Source organism: Alligator sinensis, unplaced genomic scaffold (genome assembly GCF_000455745.1).
Source record: "Alligator sinensis unplaced genomic scaffold, ASM45574v1 scaffold1097_1, whole genome shotgun sequence".
Classification (NCBI taxonomy): Eukaryota; Metazoa; Chordata; order Crocodylia; family Alligatoridae; genus Alligator; species Alligator sinensis.
Genome location: NW_005841950.1, coordinates 3,223,320 through 3,237,960, shown reverse-complemented (window position 1 = coordinate 3,237,960; position 14,641 = coordinate 3,223,320). Strand labels below are relative to the sequence as shown.

Here is a 14,641-nt window from a genome sequence, read left to right as displayed (position 1 = left end):
AGTGTTCAGAAGTATTAACAGTGCAGTTTACTGCAAACAAAGTCATGGCATTTTCCAGCTGCCACGAATCTGCCCACAATTCAGGTTCTACAGCACTGAAGCACCATGATAGCATTGATAAGGCTTCTTGGAAAGTCTATGCTGCTGGAGCCTTTAAAAAAATGAAAGGCAGGCTTTAGAAACTCATCTCTGCTGTGATACCTATCAAACCACTGTTGAATATTATCATAACAGGTGTTGCTGTGACACTGTTACTCTCAGAATCATCTCATCATTTTCTGGTGATCAACAATTATCTATCCTCTTTGACCAAGCCCTGGTTTATACACAGATTTTGTACCAGTCTAACCATGATGAATTGTTGGCTAGGAGATCTGACTCTTTTTTCAATCAATGTAACATGGCCACTCTAGGATGACAGCCACTCGATTCCTGCCCCCATTCTGGCTCCTCAGGGTACCCTCCCTTCTTCCTTGCCTGCCATTCCTTGATATAATCATTTCTAGTGTGAAAGGGAGGCTTCCTCGGGGTCCCAGAGTGAGCCCAGTTCATCTCCACCTTGCCTCTTGGACACTCAATCCCGACTCTCCAGCTCCTGTTGTGGTCTCAGTCCACCCCTATAGCCATGCCCATGCCTTGCAGATGTCATCCCAGATCCACGCACCAGCTTGAACAGGCTTCAACCCTCTTGGCTTTAGCCTGCTGGTTACTCTCACTGTGGACTGCTAGCCTGGGCCCACTTCTTCTGGCCTGGCTTCTGAGTCTCAACCTGGTCTGGCCCTCGGCCCATCATGTTCTGTTTCAGCCTTTGGACCTCTTTTTCAGCCCTCAGCTTAGGTCCGCCTCTGTGTTGCTGTTGGGGCTCAGGCCCTGGCCCCCTCAGCTGGAGCCCACCCCCATCTCACCCTTGGGGTACAGGTTCTGCCTTTCTTGGCTAGGGCCCACTCCAGATAGGTCTCCAAACCTGCAGCCTCCACTCCTTCCCTCCAGCCACTAGTCACTCCTCCAGTTAACAATGCAAGCAAAATGCTTTAAATAAAACATTCAAAGCTCTCTCTGGGTTACCAGGCCACTGCAGAAGACTCTTCCTCACTCCTCGGCGCTCTCTGAGCCCCTGGGGTACCTGCTCTGGCCCTCAGCTTCCACCCCTGGCCTTGCTTCCCTTGCTGGCAGGAGCTCTCCTCCATGCAGAGTTCAGGGCTGTACCATGCCTCTGGGCCCCTTGTGTCCCCTGCAGGTGTTTCTTTCTCAATCTTTTCTCCCTTAAGCAGGAGCCTCTGGCTCCCTATTACACACTGCTACAATCTTCGGTGTGCGTGCATTTGTCCCAGAATGACAGTGCCATGTGCCAATAGGCTTCATTCCATTTCCCAGACAGGAATAGCTGTACCTGTAAAGCACCTTTGCCCTGGTAAAACTGTACCCATTCTTGGGGGTGGCTGCCGTCTTTGAGCTATAGCAGGATATTGAAAGCAACCCAACTTCTGTGTCAGGAGGGCTTTAGGTTGTAAGATCCTTGAGGCAGGGGTTGTCTCTTTGTTTCATGTTTGTGCACAGCCTGGCACAAGGGATCATGGCCTGTACTGCAGTACAAAGGAGTAATGATTGATAATATTAATCCTACAGGTTCTCAACCTGCTCCTACTCTGTTTCTCTGCCTCACATGCCAGCACTGAAGGTTTCTCTCAGTGCTCATGTATCTCCAAGTCTTTGCTTCAGACTCTTGCTGGGTCCCTGTGTCCTTCTCTGTTTCTGCTGCTAAGCTGGAGTGGGTGAGGGGTCCCAAGGTTTCTGAGTGCTAAATGAGTGGATCTGCATCGCACAAATGTTTTTTTACTACCATGAGGCCAGCGGGCAGCAAATGGCAAAGCAAACCTGAGCCCATGCCAGAGCAGTTCAGCGCAGGATTATTTCATGCCCTTAACCAGAGCTATCATTGGTACAGTGAGTGATTCCTACCGTGTCTGGCAGTAACTGTAGCTACTCAGGAGACCTTGTGGAGGGCTTCCGCAGAGAGCTGGCAGTGAGTATGAAAGGCATCTCAGTGACCACAGCCGCAGGTTAGGAAAGGTGATGTAGCAAAATCTTATCAGTAATTTCCCTGGGTTTTAAACTGTGTCATATGGGATAAAAAGAACCCATGTAGCCACTAAATGGGAAGAAACAAACAACTCTGCATTAGTATTATTAGTTGAAGCTGAAATCCATGACCTGAATGCCAGGACAGCACCAGTGTCTAGAGTTAGGTGTGGTGTGCACAGTGTCAAGTAGGTTTCTCACTACCTGCTCTATCCATGCCACCTACCCCTGCCCTGTTGTTCTAGCATGGACCAGCTCAGTCCATCCCATCTGGCAGCACCCACTGCTGTTCAAGGGCTGGAGCGCCATGCACATGCAGTGATGCCAGCAGACCCCACCTCACCCCCGTATGGTCATTGTCCTGAGTTGGTGACCAGGTGGTGTTTTACCATGAAAAAAAAAGGATGAAGCCATCCCTCTGGCTTTACCACATGATCATTTATGAAGAAGAGGGTTGTGGAGGCTGGAAAGACAGCAGTTTATAGCTGGCAGTGGGAATTAAAGTACTATTCTCAGATCTGGGGCATGGTTTCTACACAGCGAAAGGAGCTGCTTTCTACCTGGGCAGCTCATGTTCCACCAGAGCTTGTTAGTTTTGTCTGCTTTGCCTCATGCTAGATATGCCCATTCCTCTGTGCCAGCCTGGCTACGTTACTGTGTTCCCCATTGTTCTTCCATGGTCATTGCCAGGTCCTGTTACTATTGCTTGTTATTAACCTCCCTCTTCCTTCTGCTTTCAGGTTTTCCTCCATGGAGTGAATGAGCCTCTAGAAAAGTCTCAAGGTCCCCTTATAGCTGTTGCTAGAGTTGTGAACAACTTGAACGCATACAAGTGAGTTAGGGGCCAAAGGAAATGGATACCCAGTGCAGAGGCAGAAAAGGATCTTGGAGTCATTATTGATGCCAAAATGAACATGGGCCGACAGCGTGGGGACGCTGTCAGGAAGGCCAGCCACACCTTGTCATGCATCCACAGGTGCATCTCAAGCAGGTCCAAGGAGGTGATCCTCCCCCTCTATGCGGCACTGGTCAGGCCGCAGTTGGAGTACTGCATCCAGTTCTGGGCGCCGCACTTCAGGAGGGATGTGGACAGCATCGAGAGGGTCCAGAGGAGGGCCACCCACATGATCAGGGGGCAGCAGGGCAGGCCCTACAAGCAGAGGCTAAGGGACCTGAACCTGTTCAGCCTTCACAAGAGAAAGCTGAGGGGGGACCTGGTGGCCATTTACAAACTAGTCAGGGGGAACCAGCAGGCATTGGGGGAGTCCCTGTTCCCCCGAACGCTACCAGGAGTGACAAGAAATAACGGTCACAAGCTGGCAGAGGGTAGATTCAGGCTAGACATCAGGAGGTGCGACTTCACTGTCAGGACGGCTAGGACCTGGAACCAACTTCCAAGAGAAGTGGTGCTGGCTCCTACCCTGGGGGTCTTTAAGAGGAGGCTGGATGAACACCTTGCCAGGGTTGTTTGACCCCAGTACTCTTTCCTGCCATGGCAGGGGGTCGAACTTTATGATCTGCTCAGGTCCCTTCCGACCCTACCAACTATGAAACTATACCTCAGGAGCAAAAGGGGTCCAGTAGCTGCGAACACAGAAGTGAGGATATAGTCCATAGAGCAGTTCAAAGTGGCTAGTACTGTGTCGTACGAAGGGGATCTTGGCTCTGTGTGGAAGCAGCCAGTGTAAGGCACATTCCACGCTGAAAATTGACTATGAAAATGGCTGTGCACCTCCATATTAATGGCCCCTACTTGGTTCGTTCCCAGTAGTGTGAGTTCAAGCCCTGCTCTGGACTTATGCCAAAGGCTGCCCTCATTTGACACAGCTTTAAATGTAAATTCAGGCCAGGGGGTATAGGGCAGCTGACTGTGCTACTAGCCACATCACCCCCTTGTGTGCTGTTAGGTATAGAAATTCATGTGCCATAACCATGCTAGCCCAGTCAGCTTCTAGGCTCAGGTGGCTACGGCTGAAGTGCATTGTGATGGGAAAGCCTTGCGGGCAGGGGTAGATTGCCCATACCTGTAGCATATCTGCTCTGTGGATCATACCAGAGCAAGTAGTGAAGGTCTCTTTGGGTTAGCAGATAGAGCTCTAATGAGATCCAGTGGCTGGCAGGTGAAGAAAGGAGGATTTTGACTAGAAATAGGCATCATCTAACAGTGAGGAGAATTAGCTGTTGGGACAATTTAGCACAGCTGTGGTAGCTTGTCCATCCCTAGGAGTTTCTCAGTCCAGCTTGGATGCCTGTGCTCAAGGTCAGCCTATTTTGGACACTTTAAAGAACTCCAAACCCCTATGTGTTGCATTAGATCACAGTGAATAAACACAGGAATTCAATCTCCACCATTGTTGCTTGGCACTTCTGAATTCAGGGACTGACCCTCTGCTCCTGTTCCTTCCCATCACAGAAGGATCATGAGGATGCGGCCCCCTGCCTCTCCTGTGGTTGATCTAACCGCCATCAGGTTCCCAAACCCATCGCTAGTGGACTTTGATGCTCCTCGAGTCACCAACCGCGGATTCCCACAGGTAAATGTGTAGTGTGTCTGTAAGGGTGCAGGTTCCCATGGGGCTGGGGAAGTGAGCCAGGTGCTACAATCAGAGACAGAAAGCCAAGATGCTTTTCTTTCGAGGAGGGTGTTTATCTGAGCAGATGCTGAAGGCAGCGTTTCATGAAGGTTGCAAATGGAATCAGTGCTGATAACATATTTGCTCCTCCTCTTGTCCCATCTTTGTGTTGGCTATCAGCCTGTTTGCTACTTTGTGCTTGTTCCCACCTCAGCAAACCTATACCTATGACCCCTACCCCCAGGCTGAGCTTCACCTGACAGAGACTGGAATTAAGGGCTGACTAGCAAGAGTATGTATGTAGCTGTTGTAATTCTACTTGCCAGACATCTAGGGTGTTTATAGATGTGCTCCCAGGAGGTGTGGGGGAGAGTGAGTGTGCTTTAATTAGCAAACCATGCTAATTAAAAGCTCCTGAGCATCACATGTATTCAGTGTCCCCATGCTGAAAAATGGCCGTGAGGCACTTTGAACTAAAGCTCATTGAACGAGCTACAGTTTAAAGCACCCCACTGCCATTTTTCAACACAGGGAAGCTGATGCACATGACGCTGGAGGCTGCTGGAGCGCACTAACTTCCATGCTTCAGCAGACTTGCTTAATTGAGTCTGCTCCAATGCACTGGATTTACAGCACATCAGAGCAGGCTCGCTGCATATCTGTAGGAGCCCCTAATTTCCATTTCTTTATCAGTGTTAGTAAGGCACAGAATAGAGTGACTCTTGTCTCCCTCTTCCCTTTACCTTTTCTTTTCCCCCTACCATCCCCAAATTATTATTACTGGTGAGTTTCTTTCCTTACTGGAGAGGCTAGAGATTGTAATCAGTGCTTCCTCAGAGACACCAAACCTCTACCATCATAGCAGGCCTGAGGTTGCTGCACATTGTTTGCTGGGTGCTTTTCACTTGGCACAGGGAGACAGTGCTGACAAACTATCCATTTTCTCTGTGGTTAAAATTCCCCCTTATGCAAAGGATGGGCACAAGATCTATAGATGCCTTCAAAGCAGTGGTTCTCAACCTTTTTTTGTACCAGGACCCATTTGTAAACATTGATGGCCAGCCATGACCCATAGACCCCTGGCCCTGCCGGCACCCCTCAGTCCTGACCCACAGCACACTGTCCTTGCTGGTGCCCCTCACTCCCAAGCCACAGATCCCTGGCTCTGCCGGTGTCCTCACTCCCAACCCACAGTCTCCTGCCTTCCCCCCAGGCCATACTGGTGCCCCTCAGTCCCAACATGCAACCCCCTGCCTCCCTCATGGAGGGGGCCCCCATCTGCCTCTGTCCTGCTTGGGTGGGAGTGCGGTGGCTACAGGGCTCTGGCTCATGTGGGCAGCAGCGGAGTGAGTCTGACCCCTGCATGGGCTGGAGGGAGGAGGAGGGGAGACCTGTGGCACCTCCCTGCCCTGGGCTGGAGCTCCTGCAACACATCAGGCAGGCAGCTTGGTCACGGCCCCTTCTGGCCCCCTGAGCAGCGTCTCCTGGGCACCGGCTCTGGTGCCACTGGCCCAGCCACGCAGCTCTCTGCTGCACACCTGGACAGTCCCCAGGCCCTGGCCCTCCAACCCCAACTCCCCATACACTTACCTGCATCCAGCTGCTGAAGTTGCTCCCATGACCTTGCCTGGCTGCATGCATGTGCACACGCAGACACATGTGCACCCACTGCTTTCAGTCACCCCAAGCAGCTCCTTGCAGGGTGAAATGCTGCCAGCCTGCAAGGGAAAACCCATGCTTTCTCGCATTTTTCTGGGACTTGCTTGCGTCTTTTTCATATATTTTTGCAACCTACTTTTGGGTTGAGAAACACTGCTTTAGAGCCACATAACTCCACAGAGCCAGGTTTTAAAAAAAAATCATTCAACTGCCCTTTAAATGCTAAAATTAACATCTGGGTTTTTTTTAAGATCTCAGCCCTTGGGCGTGCCCTGTTATGACTTGAATAGCTAATATTTTAACGGCATTTGAAAATGCTCAAAGGAGTCAACAGGACATGTCTTCAAACACTCAGCTTGCAAAAAAAGAACTTTCTTTCTTTTTCCTGTTTTTCTTCTCTGTCCAATATATTGAATTTTAATTGTGTTTTAGAACATAATGAGGAGCGAATACATTGTATCGACACATTCCAGGGAGACTACCAATAAAATATTACTTGGGGGAAGCCAGCCAAATGCAAAAGTACCCGCTAGGTGATGAACCATTATAAAAATCACCGGTGCATTTCATTCCATAAAATAATTGGTTTTTCTGCCTCAATTTTTAAAGTTAATTTTATACTGTTAAAAGGGGCTGGTCTTGGCAGCCCAGGGGCTGGCAGTCTGTTTATCCAGGGATGCTGTAGAAGGGAAGAAACATGGGCCTGTACTAAGGGGCTGCCGACAGACGTGAAAAAGAAAAAGAAGTGTTTTACCAGAAGAAGCAGCACGCTAGTTCAACCCAGCTCCACAGCATCTGTGTAAATCGGGTCTTGTATAGCTCTAAAGCCGATTCAGTTTAGCTATTTGATAAAGGTGCCAAAAAAGCCCTGCTGAAGCACCTGATCGATATAGATGTTGGGTGAGCTGACGTGATGACTTCTGGGCATGCGCTGGGCTTGGCTCGGGGGCACAAGTTTAAAGTAAAGTGTTGAAGGTGTTTTTTGTTTTTTTTAACATCTGCAAACAGTCATAGTGGTCAGCCTGAGTTCAAATCCTTGTTCTGATACAGGCAGGGCAAGCACAGTACAACGTTTGGGTGCTAATTTTAGAGGGGCGCCAAAATGATGGTGAAAACCAGCAGGTGGCAATCTCTGGCCAGGGGCAGGATAGGGTGCTGGTGCCTCCCCACCTCCTGCCCCACTTTCCAACACTCAGCATCTCTGCCTAGGGCACCAACATTACTAGTTATACCTCTGTACTATGGACTCTGTGTGAGGTCTTGAGCATGCCACTTATATTCTCCCTCTGCTTCACTGACCCTCTGTAAAATGGGGATACTAGCTCTGCCCTGCCTCATAGGGGCAGTTGGGAAGAGAAATCTGTTGTGAGGAGAAATATGTTAAAGTCAGGTATTATGGTAACGGCGACCAGATGCGTAGCTTAGATAGAGGAAAGCCATGTGTTTTAGGTGTGATTTATATTGTGTTTGTGTAATAACAGCAAAAAGTTTTGCCTTGATTTCTCTGCTGGCATGGTCCACTGCATAAGTGACTCTCTGAGATAAGGGCACTGTCCCACTGGGACCTGAACCGACTGCCCCTGATTCATGTTACACAGCCTCTCAGGCATGTGTTTTATTCACTCCCATACTGGACTGAGATCAGTCTACCTCTGGGTGCAGTTCCTAATCCCTTGTGCCCTTCTCTCACTTCTACCTGTCTCCCTGCAGCATGTGTTAAACTTTTTACCTTCAGCTATAGCACCTTTTCCACAAAGAAAAGCTGTGTTAAAAGTCATAGTATAGACAGGGTGCAGGTCTTCTAGATGGACTCAGAAGAGGTCTAAATAACGTGGTGGTTGAAGCATTCATAACTCCCAGTGAGCACTTATACTGTGACCCTGGACTAGTTAACTGCACCAGTGGCTCACAGAAGAATGAGGCAGTAGCAATTAACTTGGGAGACCTGGGTTCAAGCTCCTGTCCTGCCCAAGACTTTTCTTGTTTTTGGTTACCCACAATTGTACAGGGGATGCTTAGATACCCTGGTAATAAGAGCTATATAGGTGTCTGATTCAGATCCTAGGAAAGCCTAACACAGTTTGGGGCTGTCCAGCTGGCCTGCAAAGGGTTAAATTGTGGCCTCCAGGCTCCACCTCTTACCCCATTGCACCAGCTGCAGAAGCAACTGGTTTCTTTGGCCGCCCTCTTCCCCTGGCTTCTCCTTCCTCGCCCCAGGGTACAAGGCAATGCATGGCCCAGCCTGCAATGCTGAGGAAGCCGATGGCCCCAAGGTGCCTGAGAGGTGCGGGGCAGCAGGGAAGATATGCCTGGGGAAGCAGGGGGTGCCTGGGTACCAGTGTGTGCATCTCAGCAGGGAGTGGGAGCACAGGGGCATGTGGTGCAACAGGGAGGGCATGTTTTGTGCATCTCTGGGGATCCACAACCCTTGTTGGTCATGCGGGACATGTGGCCCCTGGCTGCTTAGAACAGCCCTGAAGTAGCCAAAGGATCTCCCCATCCAGAGCAATGTTGCTGCTCCCCTTTAATGTACACGAGGCAGCCAAAAATCATTTTCTTCACATTTGTGCAAATAAATGAATCCCTCCATGAGAGTGACCTGAGAACCAGCTCACCAGGGAGGTCTGACAGCCAAGGTCTATAAACCTCTGGCAATGCTGGCTCATGAGGGGAATACTGACAGCTCTTTGGGGGGGGGGGGGGTATGGTGCCAGGGGGCACCGAGAGGAGGGTGTGAGCAGAATGCAGTACTGGAAATGATTACATGCAGCCATCTGGTCTGATCAACCCCTCCCTTCCTTCTCTTCTGTTCGCACATGTCACTGTTTGCCTTTGCCCTATGCTTTGGAGAAAGACCATCTTAGAACCAAAGACAGCTTTTGTTTCTCCCTCTCAGCAAGCTGTGCTGATTCTCCCGTCCCACTCTGGGGTTGTTTTGAAGTGGAGGAGGCATCATGGTTTCACTTCCCCCAGGCAGAGCAAGGGGCTGGAAGAAGGGGAGAGAATCTGCCCCAATATGGGGACAAGGGATGATGAAAGCACTACCAAGAATATTCACACTGGAAAACTTATGCTATGAGTTGTGCTTATAATGTTTCACAACACGCATGCACATGTACACACCATGCATTTCCATCACCAAAACAGAGTTCTCTACCACTTGAGCTGAAATAGATACTGCATTATCTGATAGCAGTAGCAAACTTTTATCCTCTGTGTAGACATGAGGCACATCTACATGTCACCCTATGGCGACATAGCAATGCACTACATTGCCATACGGCATGCTACAGCAACATAGTGATCATGCGGGTCTACACGTGATCGCTAGCTATGTAATTATAGTGGCACACTCCACACTTATAGTGTGCCACTATGGCAACGTAGCTGGGAAATTTAAGCATGTGCTGCCTACATGTTGCAGTACAGGTGGTTACTGCATCATGCTTAGTACTTCCAAAAGGAAGTACTAAAGCACAGCACCATAGCAATGTCACCGTACAGCAAGGCGTAGATGTGCCCATAATGTCCTTAGCAGTATGATGTGCGTTCATCCTGTGAAATAGTGTCACTAGTGCAGCCAGTCAGTAGGGCTTGGATTTCAAATTTGTCATCTTAAACTCTCAAAGCCAAAGTCGCATCAAACTAGCTGTGAGACTCTGGGGTGCTAGACAGTTCCTGTTCACAGCATTCAGCAAATTGATCAGAGTTACAGCCTGTTCACAGACCATTCACAAGCATGGAGGGGAGCTGGTTTCACTGGCTAATGTGAGCTCCTGGAGTAGGAAGGATGGTTTAGGGCAGGGGTGGCTAACTTGTGGCTTGGGCAATGCTAGCAGCGCATGTGGAGAGGGGACAGGCAGCACTGTGGCAGAGAGCAGAAAGCGGAGCAAGTGGGGAGCGCAGAGCTGGCAACAGAAAGCAGAGCAGCAGATCAGGCAGAGGAAGGGGATGGGAGTGGCATTTGGAGAAGGGACAGGCCTAATTTGTGGTACACTTGCCCAAAAGGTTAGCCCCCACTGATCTAGTGATGAATAGGAGTTTTGCACTCAACTCTTGGCTCGGTTACTGGTCTGGTATGTGACTTTCGGTAAGTCACTTAACCTACCTTGTGCCTCAGTTTCCCCATTTGAAAAGTGGAGATAACACTTCCTCTCTTCACAGGAGTGCCTCATATTACTAATCAGGGCTCATGGTAGAGGTGATATCTTTTATTAGACCAACTAGGTTTTTGCAAAAACATTTCTTTAATGACCAGCTTTCGGGCACAAACACCCTTCATCAGGCATCGGAGAAAAGATTGTAAAAGTTTTCCTGGGTAGAAATGAAAGTTCATTTTTCATAGGAGAGTTGAAGGCGCGGTAAAATCATATTATTAACTTGCATGGGGAGCTCAGATGACTGCAGTGATGACAGACAGTCATGTAAGCATTTAGATAGAAATGTGTACCTGGCTCTGGCTCATCATCACTGTTAAGGCCAGAGGAAGATCCAGGGGGCGCGCAGTCGCACCTCTCTGATTTCTGCTCCACCCAAACTTTCAAACCAACTGCCTAGGAGGGGCAGCAGCATTTCTATTCAGTTGACTTCATAGCTCATTATCATCCCCCTGATTCTTACTAGTCTCGCCCCACTTCACAGGTGCTACTGACCCTCTCTTCTTTTTAATAGACTTGAAGTTCCACTGTTCAAATGATCCTTTCTCCTGAAGTTTTGCTGTCTGTTAGCCTTGCACGGTAATCTCTCTCTTCTATTTCACAGTCATGGAGACTGTTTTTAGCTAAAAGCTTTAACTTAGTTAGGACTGGTAATATTAGCACAGGTGTAGAAATGACTGACAGTGAAATATTGGAAGCACTGTCAAGGTGTTCAAGAAGGCTAGATTTTGTTTTATGAATCTAAGAGAACGTGGTAGTAGACAGCTGTCGATTCTTTGGATCATGGTGTACACGTAAGAGGTCTAGTCAGATGCCTGATGAATCCGCTTGTGACTGACAAGTCCAATTTCAGATCAACACAGCTTGTTACAAGTTTCACAGATCCATGTGTTGGTTGTCTGAAGTTTCCAGCATGCTGCTTTCTTCTTTCTTGCTTTGCTTCCATCCTCTGGATCAAAGTTTCTTCATATTGAGCTGCACCCAGTGCCAAATGTTCCCTCCAGGTTGGACGGGATTCTGCATGTTCCTCCCAGCTTTCTACATTGATGTTGAACAACTTCATATCATGTTTGCATACATTGTGGTACTGCCATAGAGAGAGACCCCGCTTTCTAGAGCTGTCTCGAATCTCGGTATACAAAGTATTCTTGGGGATATGGTCTCCCATACCCCACGAATGTATATTTAACTATGATGACCACAGGACTAATGACACAGTTTATTGTATTCTTTTAAACTATATATAACCTAGCAAATACCTAGCAATTTAATGCACATTTCAATAGTTATATTGGCTTTTGCTTTGATCTTAAAGTGAATAATATAGCACCAGCCCCCTAGTGTAATAGTCAAGCATCTAATTTATCTTTGTCTGGGGAAAAATGTGTGTGTTTTGTACATGATGACATAGTGCACCATATCCACCTTCTTTTCAAAATCCTAGATCTGCCTATGGCTAAGGCTATGTTTCCACAGGGACACTGCATGTATTACTTAGTGCACATTCAATCCCCATGGAAATGCTTTAATTCAGGAGTAAAGCAGGCAGAAGTTGCTGTAGCCCGTGCCTAAATAATCCCTAACATAACCCTTATGGCCCCTTTTTCCTCTGGCTCTTGATGCCTACCTTTCTGCAACCATCAAATGCTTGTGAGAGTCTAGGGACATAGGACACTTCCTTCTCACGGAGGTACTAGGGAGGCTCTGAACTGTTCATTTCTAACATTTGATGAAGTAGGTTGTTGCCAGCAAAACCTCATCCCTCTGGTCTGTAAGGTACCACCCTGCCCTACCTCCTGCTTGCCTCTGTCCTTGGTGGCAATGGACCCTGTACTCATTTGGAAACTGAAGCCAGAACACAATGGGTGTCAAGGGTGGAATAGCTGTAGGTGAAGGCTAGTGGATTTGTTGTCAGTCATGGCCAGCAGTTAGTGGGGAAAGGTTGCCATTCTGCAGAGGTGGGGGATAGGCAGGGACGATTTGCAGACCCCCACTGAAATGGATGTCACCTTTCAGATGCCGTCTTGGGGTTTTTTTCATGCACTAATTACTATGCACAAGAAGAGCGCTGCCCTTCTATCTCTTAACTCCTCGAGAACCGAAGCAGGATGTGCGTAGGCAGGCAGTACTATTGCTGTGCGTGCTGCAAGCTAGTGAGCGTAGCGTCTTGCTTGGCTGTTTATTCAGGTATGAGTCAGGTTTACAAGCTGGAATTATGCCTGTCCTGCTGTGCCAACATACATACCCCTATTCTGATTGCCAGCATCATCCCCATACCAGACCAGGACACATCTCCTAGGCAGACTGTCATTGCAAGGAGAGAGGGTTGCACTATGTACCAACAAGGAATCAGAGTTAGACTTGCCAAACTCATTTCACTTGTGAACCAAGTTCTGGGTTTGATTAGAAGTCCCTAGGGGCGAAAGGGTCCTGGATGAACTCTCTGTAATCCCTGAGCCCTTTTGCATTATGAATTGAGCAATCTATCTCTTCCTTCCCCGCTCCTACAAATCTCAGCAGTTCTCTTTCCCCCTCTTTCCAAACTTTGGTCCTAAACACTGTCTTTATGATGATTTTGGCAGAGTTATCACTTTTGGTGCAGGCTTGTTCTAGGTCTGGAAAAATTTGCACTACCTTGTGCCCACCAAGACCAAATCTACCAACATCTACCTAGTGCTACTTTGTCAGGAGGGTTCTGGCATCTAGCTTCACCCTCTGCTGCAGCTCAGATATCTCAATGGAAAGACTAGCTTCAAGCTCAACCCAGCCTGTGAACCTCAATAAATTCTTTGATGACCATGGTAGTGTTGGCTTATAACTGCCAAAAACTTATTGCCTGGCTTCAGATTTTTGCTGCAGATTTTGGTATAATTTGAATGCTTGTTTTGTTTTCTAATGTGGACCTTTCAGTAGACTCGCTCCTGAGACATTGAAACCAGGCCATCTCTCTAAGTTTCTCTCACCACCCTGGTGGATAGTGGGATAAGCAGTAGCCTATTTGCTTCTCAGCTGAATTCAAAACCCAGCCCTTTCTGGCTGGACTCAGACTCAGCTTTCTTCAGGCCCACTGTGGACCTGAAAAACCCTCCTGCAGCAGAGGTGGCATCTGAGTGATCATAGTAGGTCAGGGACTTCAGTGCCACACAGCAGTGAGTAAACCAGGCTGTCAATCAGAAGATGCGTGGCAGAGGACTGTTCATACAGACCTTCATACAAAAAGCACTTTGGTTTGGTACCAAAGAGGGGGCTGGGGAGGGGAAAGGCCATACTTTTCCCTGCCCTCTTACACCAGATCACGACGTAAGGCTCAGTGCAATCATCAGCACCTTGTCTCCTTCCTCCTGGGGAACAAAAGTCTGAGCTGTTTTATGGCAAGCTGTAGAGCAATAATGTGCATGTTGTGGATCCCCTATACTCTGCAGGGCACTGGCACAAGGCTGGGGGAGGAGGGCAGTTGCTCTGGCTACAGAGGTTAATGGCTTTCCCTGGGCGAACGTATGTGCTGGCTAATCATACTCGATAATTCTGCCATCCCAGCATGCCATCGCGCCTGTCATTTCCCATTAGCAGCTGCAGACAAGAGCTCCTGATTCACCTTCAGCCAAGCAGCAGGCTGACACATGCCTCTTACTCACTGTTTGCTGGAAAGGCAGGCAGCAGGGATTGGTTTAATGGTTAACCCTTTCTGGCTGGCTGAGAAACCTTCCCCCTTTTACCCCTGACAGGGCTACAAGCCAGGTGACCCCAGTCCTGTGGACTCACAGCTACATAATCTGCACTGGGGGTTAGTTGATGGTAACCTCGGGCCTTAAAGGTAACTCCCATTTTGGGGAGACCCTGGTAATGTACTATGGGAAAAGCTGTCTTTATGCTTAAGTGGCATGAAAATGGGCACTACCCTCATTGGCTAGTATTGTAATACAAACCGACCTCGGTCATCATGCTTCATTTGTACAACAAATCTTGGTTTGGCTCCCTCAGACCTTCTCAATGGAGTGCCTTCATGCCAGAAGATTGAGGGTCCTTCACCTGGGGCCATCATCAGCCCCAGACGCCCTCCTATAGGCTGGTGTTTTCAAAGATACCTGAGGAAATTACGCTCTCTGCTCCTTGGAAAGCCAGTGGGAATTTTTCTCCTAAATCCTACCCTTAACAGTGAACACCCTCTGCAGT

The 14,641-nt window shown here is 48.5% G+C and overlaps 1 protein-coding gene across 1 annotated transcript in view; it reads left to right on the top strand.

Moving 5' to 3' along the window:
- CCDC33 (coiled-coil domain containing 33) overlaps window positions 1-14,641 on the top strand; it is a 200,129-nt gene that overhangs the window by 86,416 nt on the left and 99,072 nt on the right. Inside the window, exons 8-9 of the mRNA XM_025199907.1 lie at window positions 2,820-2,911; window positions 4,493-4,613. Coding sequence (XP_025055692.1) covers window positions 2,820-2,911; window positions 4,493-4,613 — 213 coding nt within the window. The remainder of the gene's footprint in view (window positions 1-2,819; window positions 2,912-4,492; window positions 4,614-14,641) is intronic.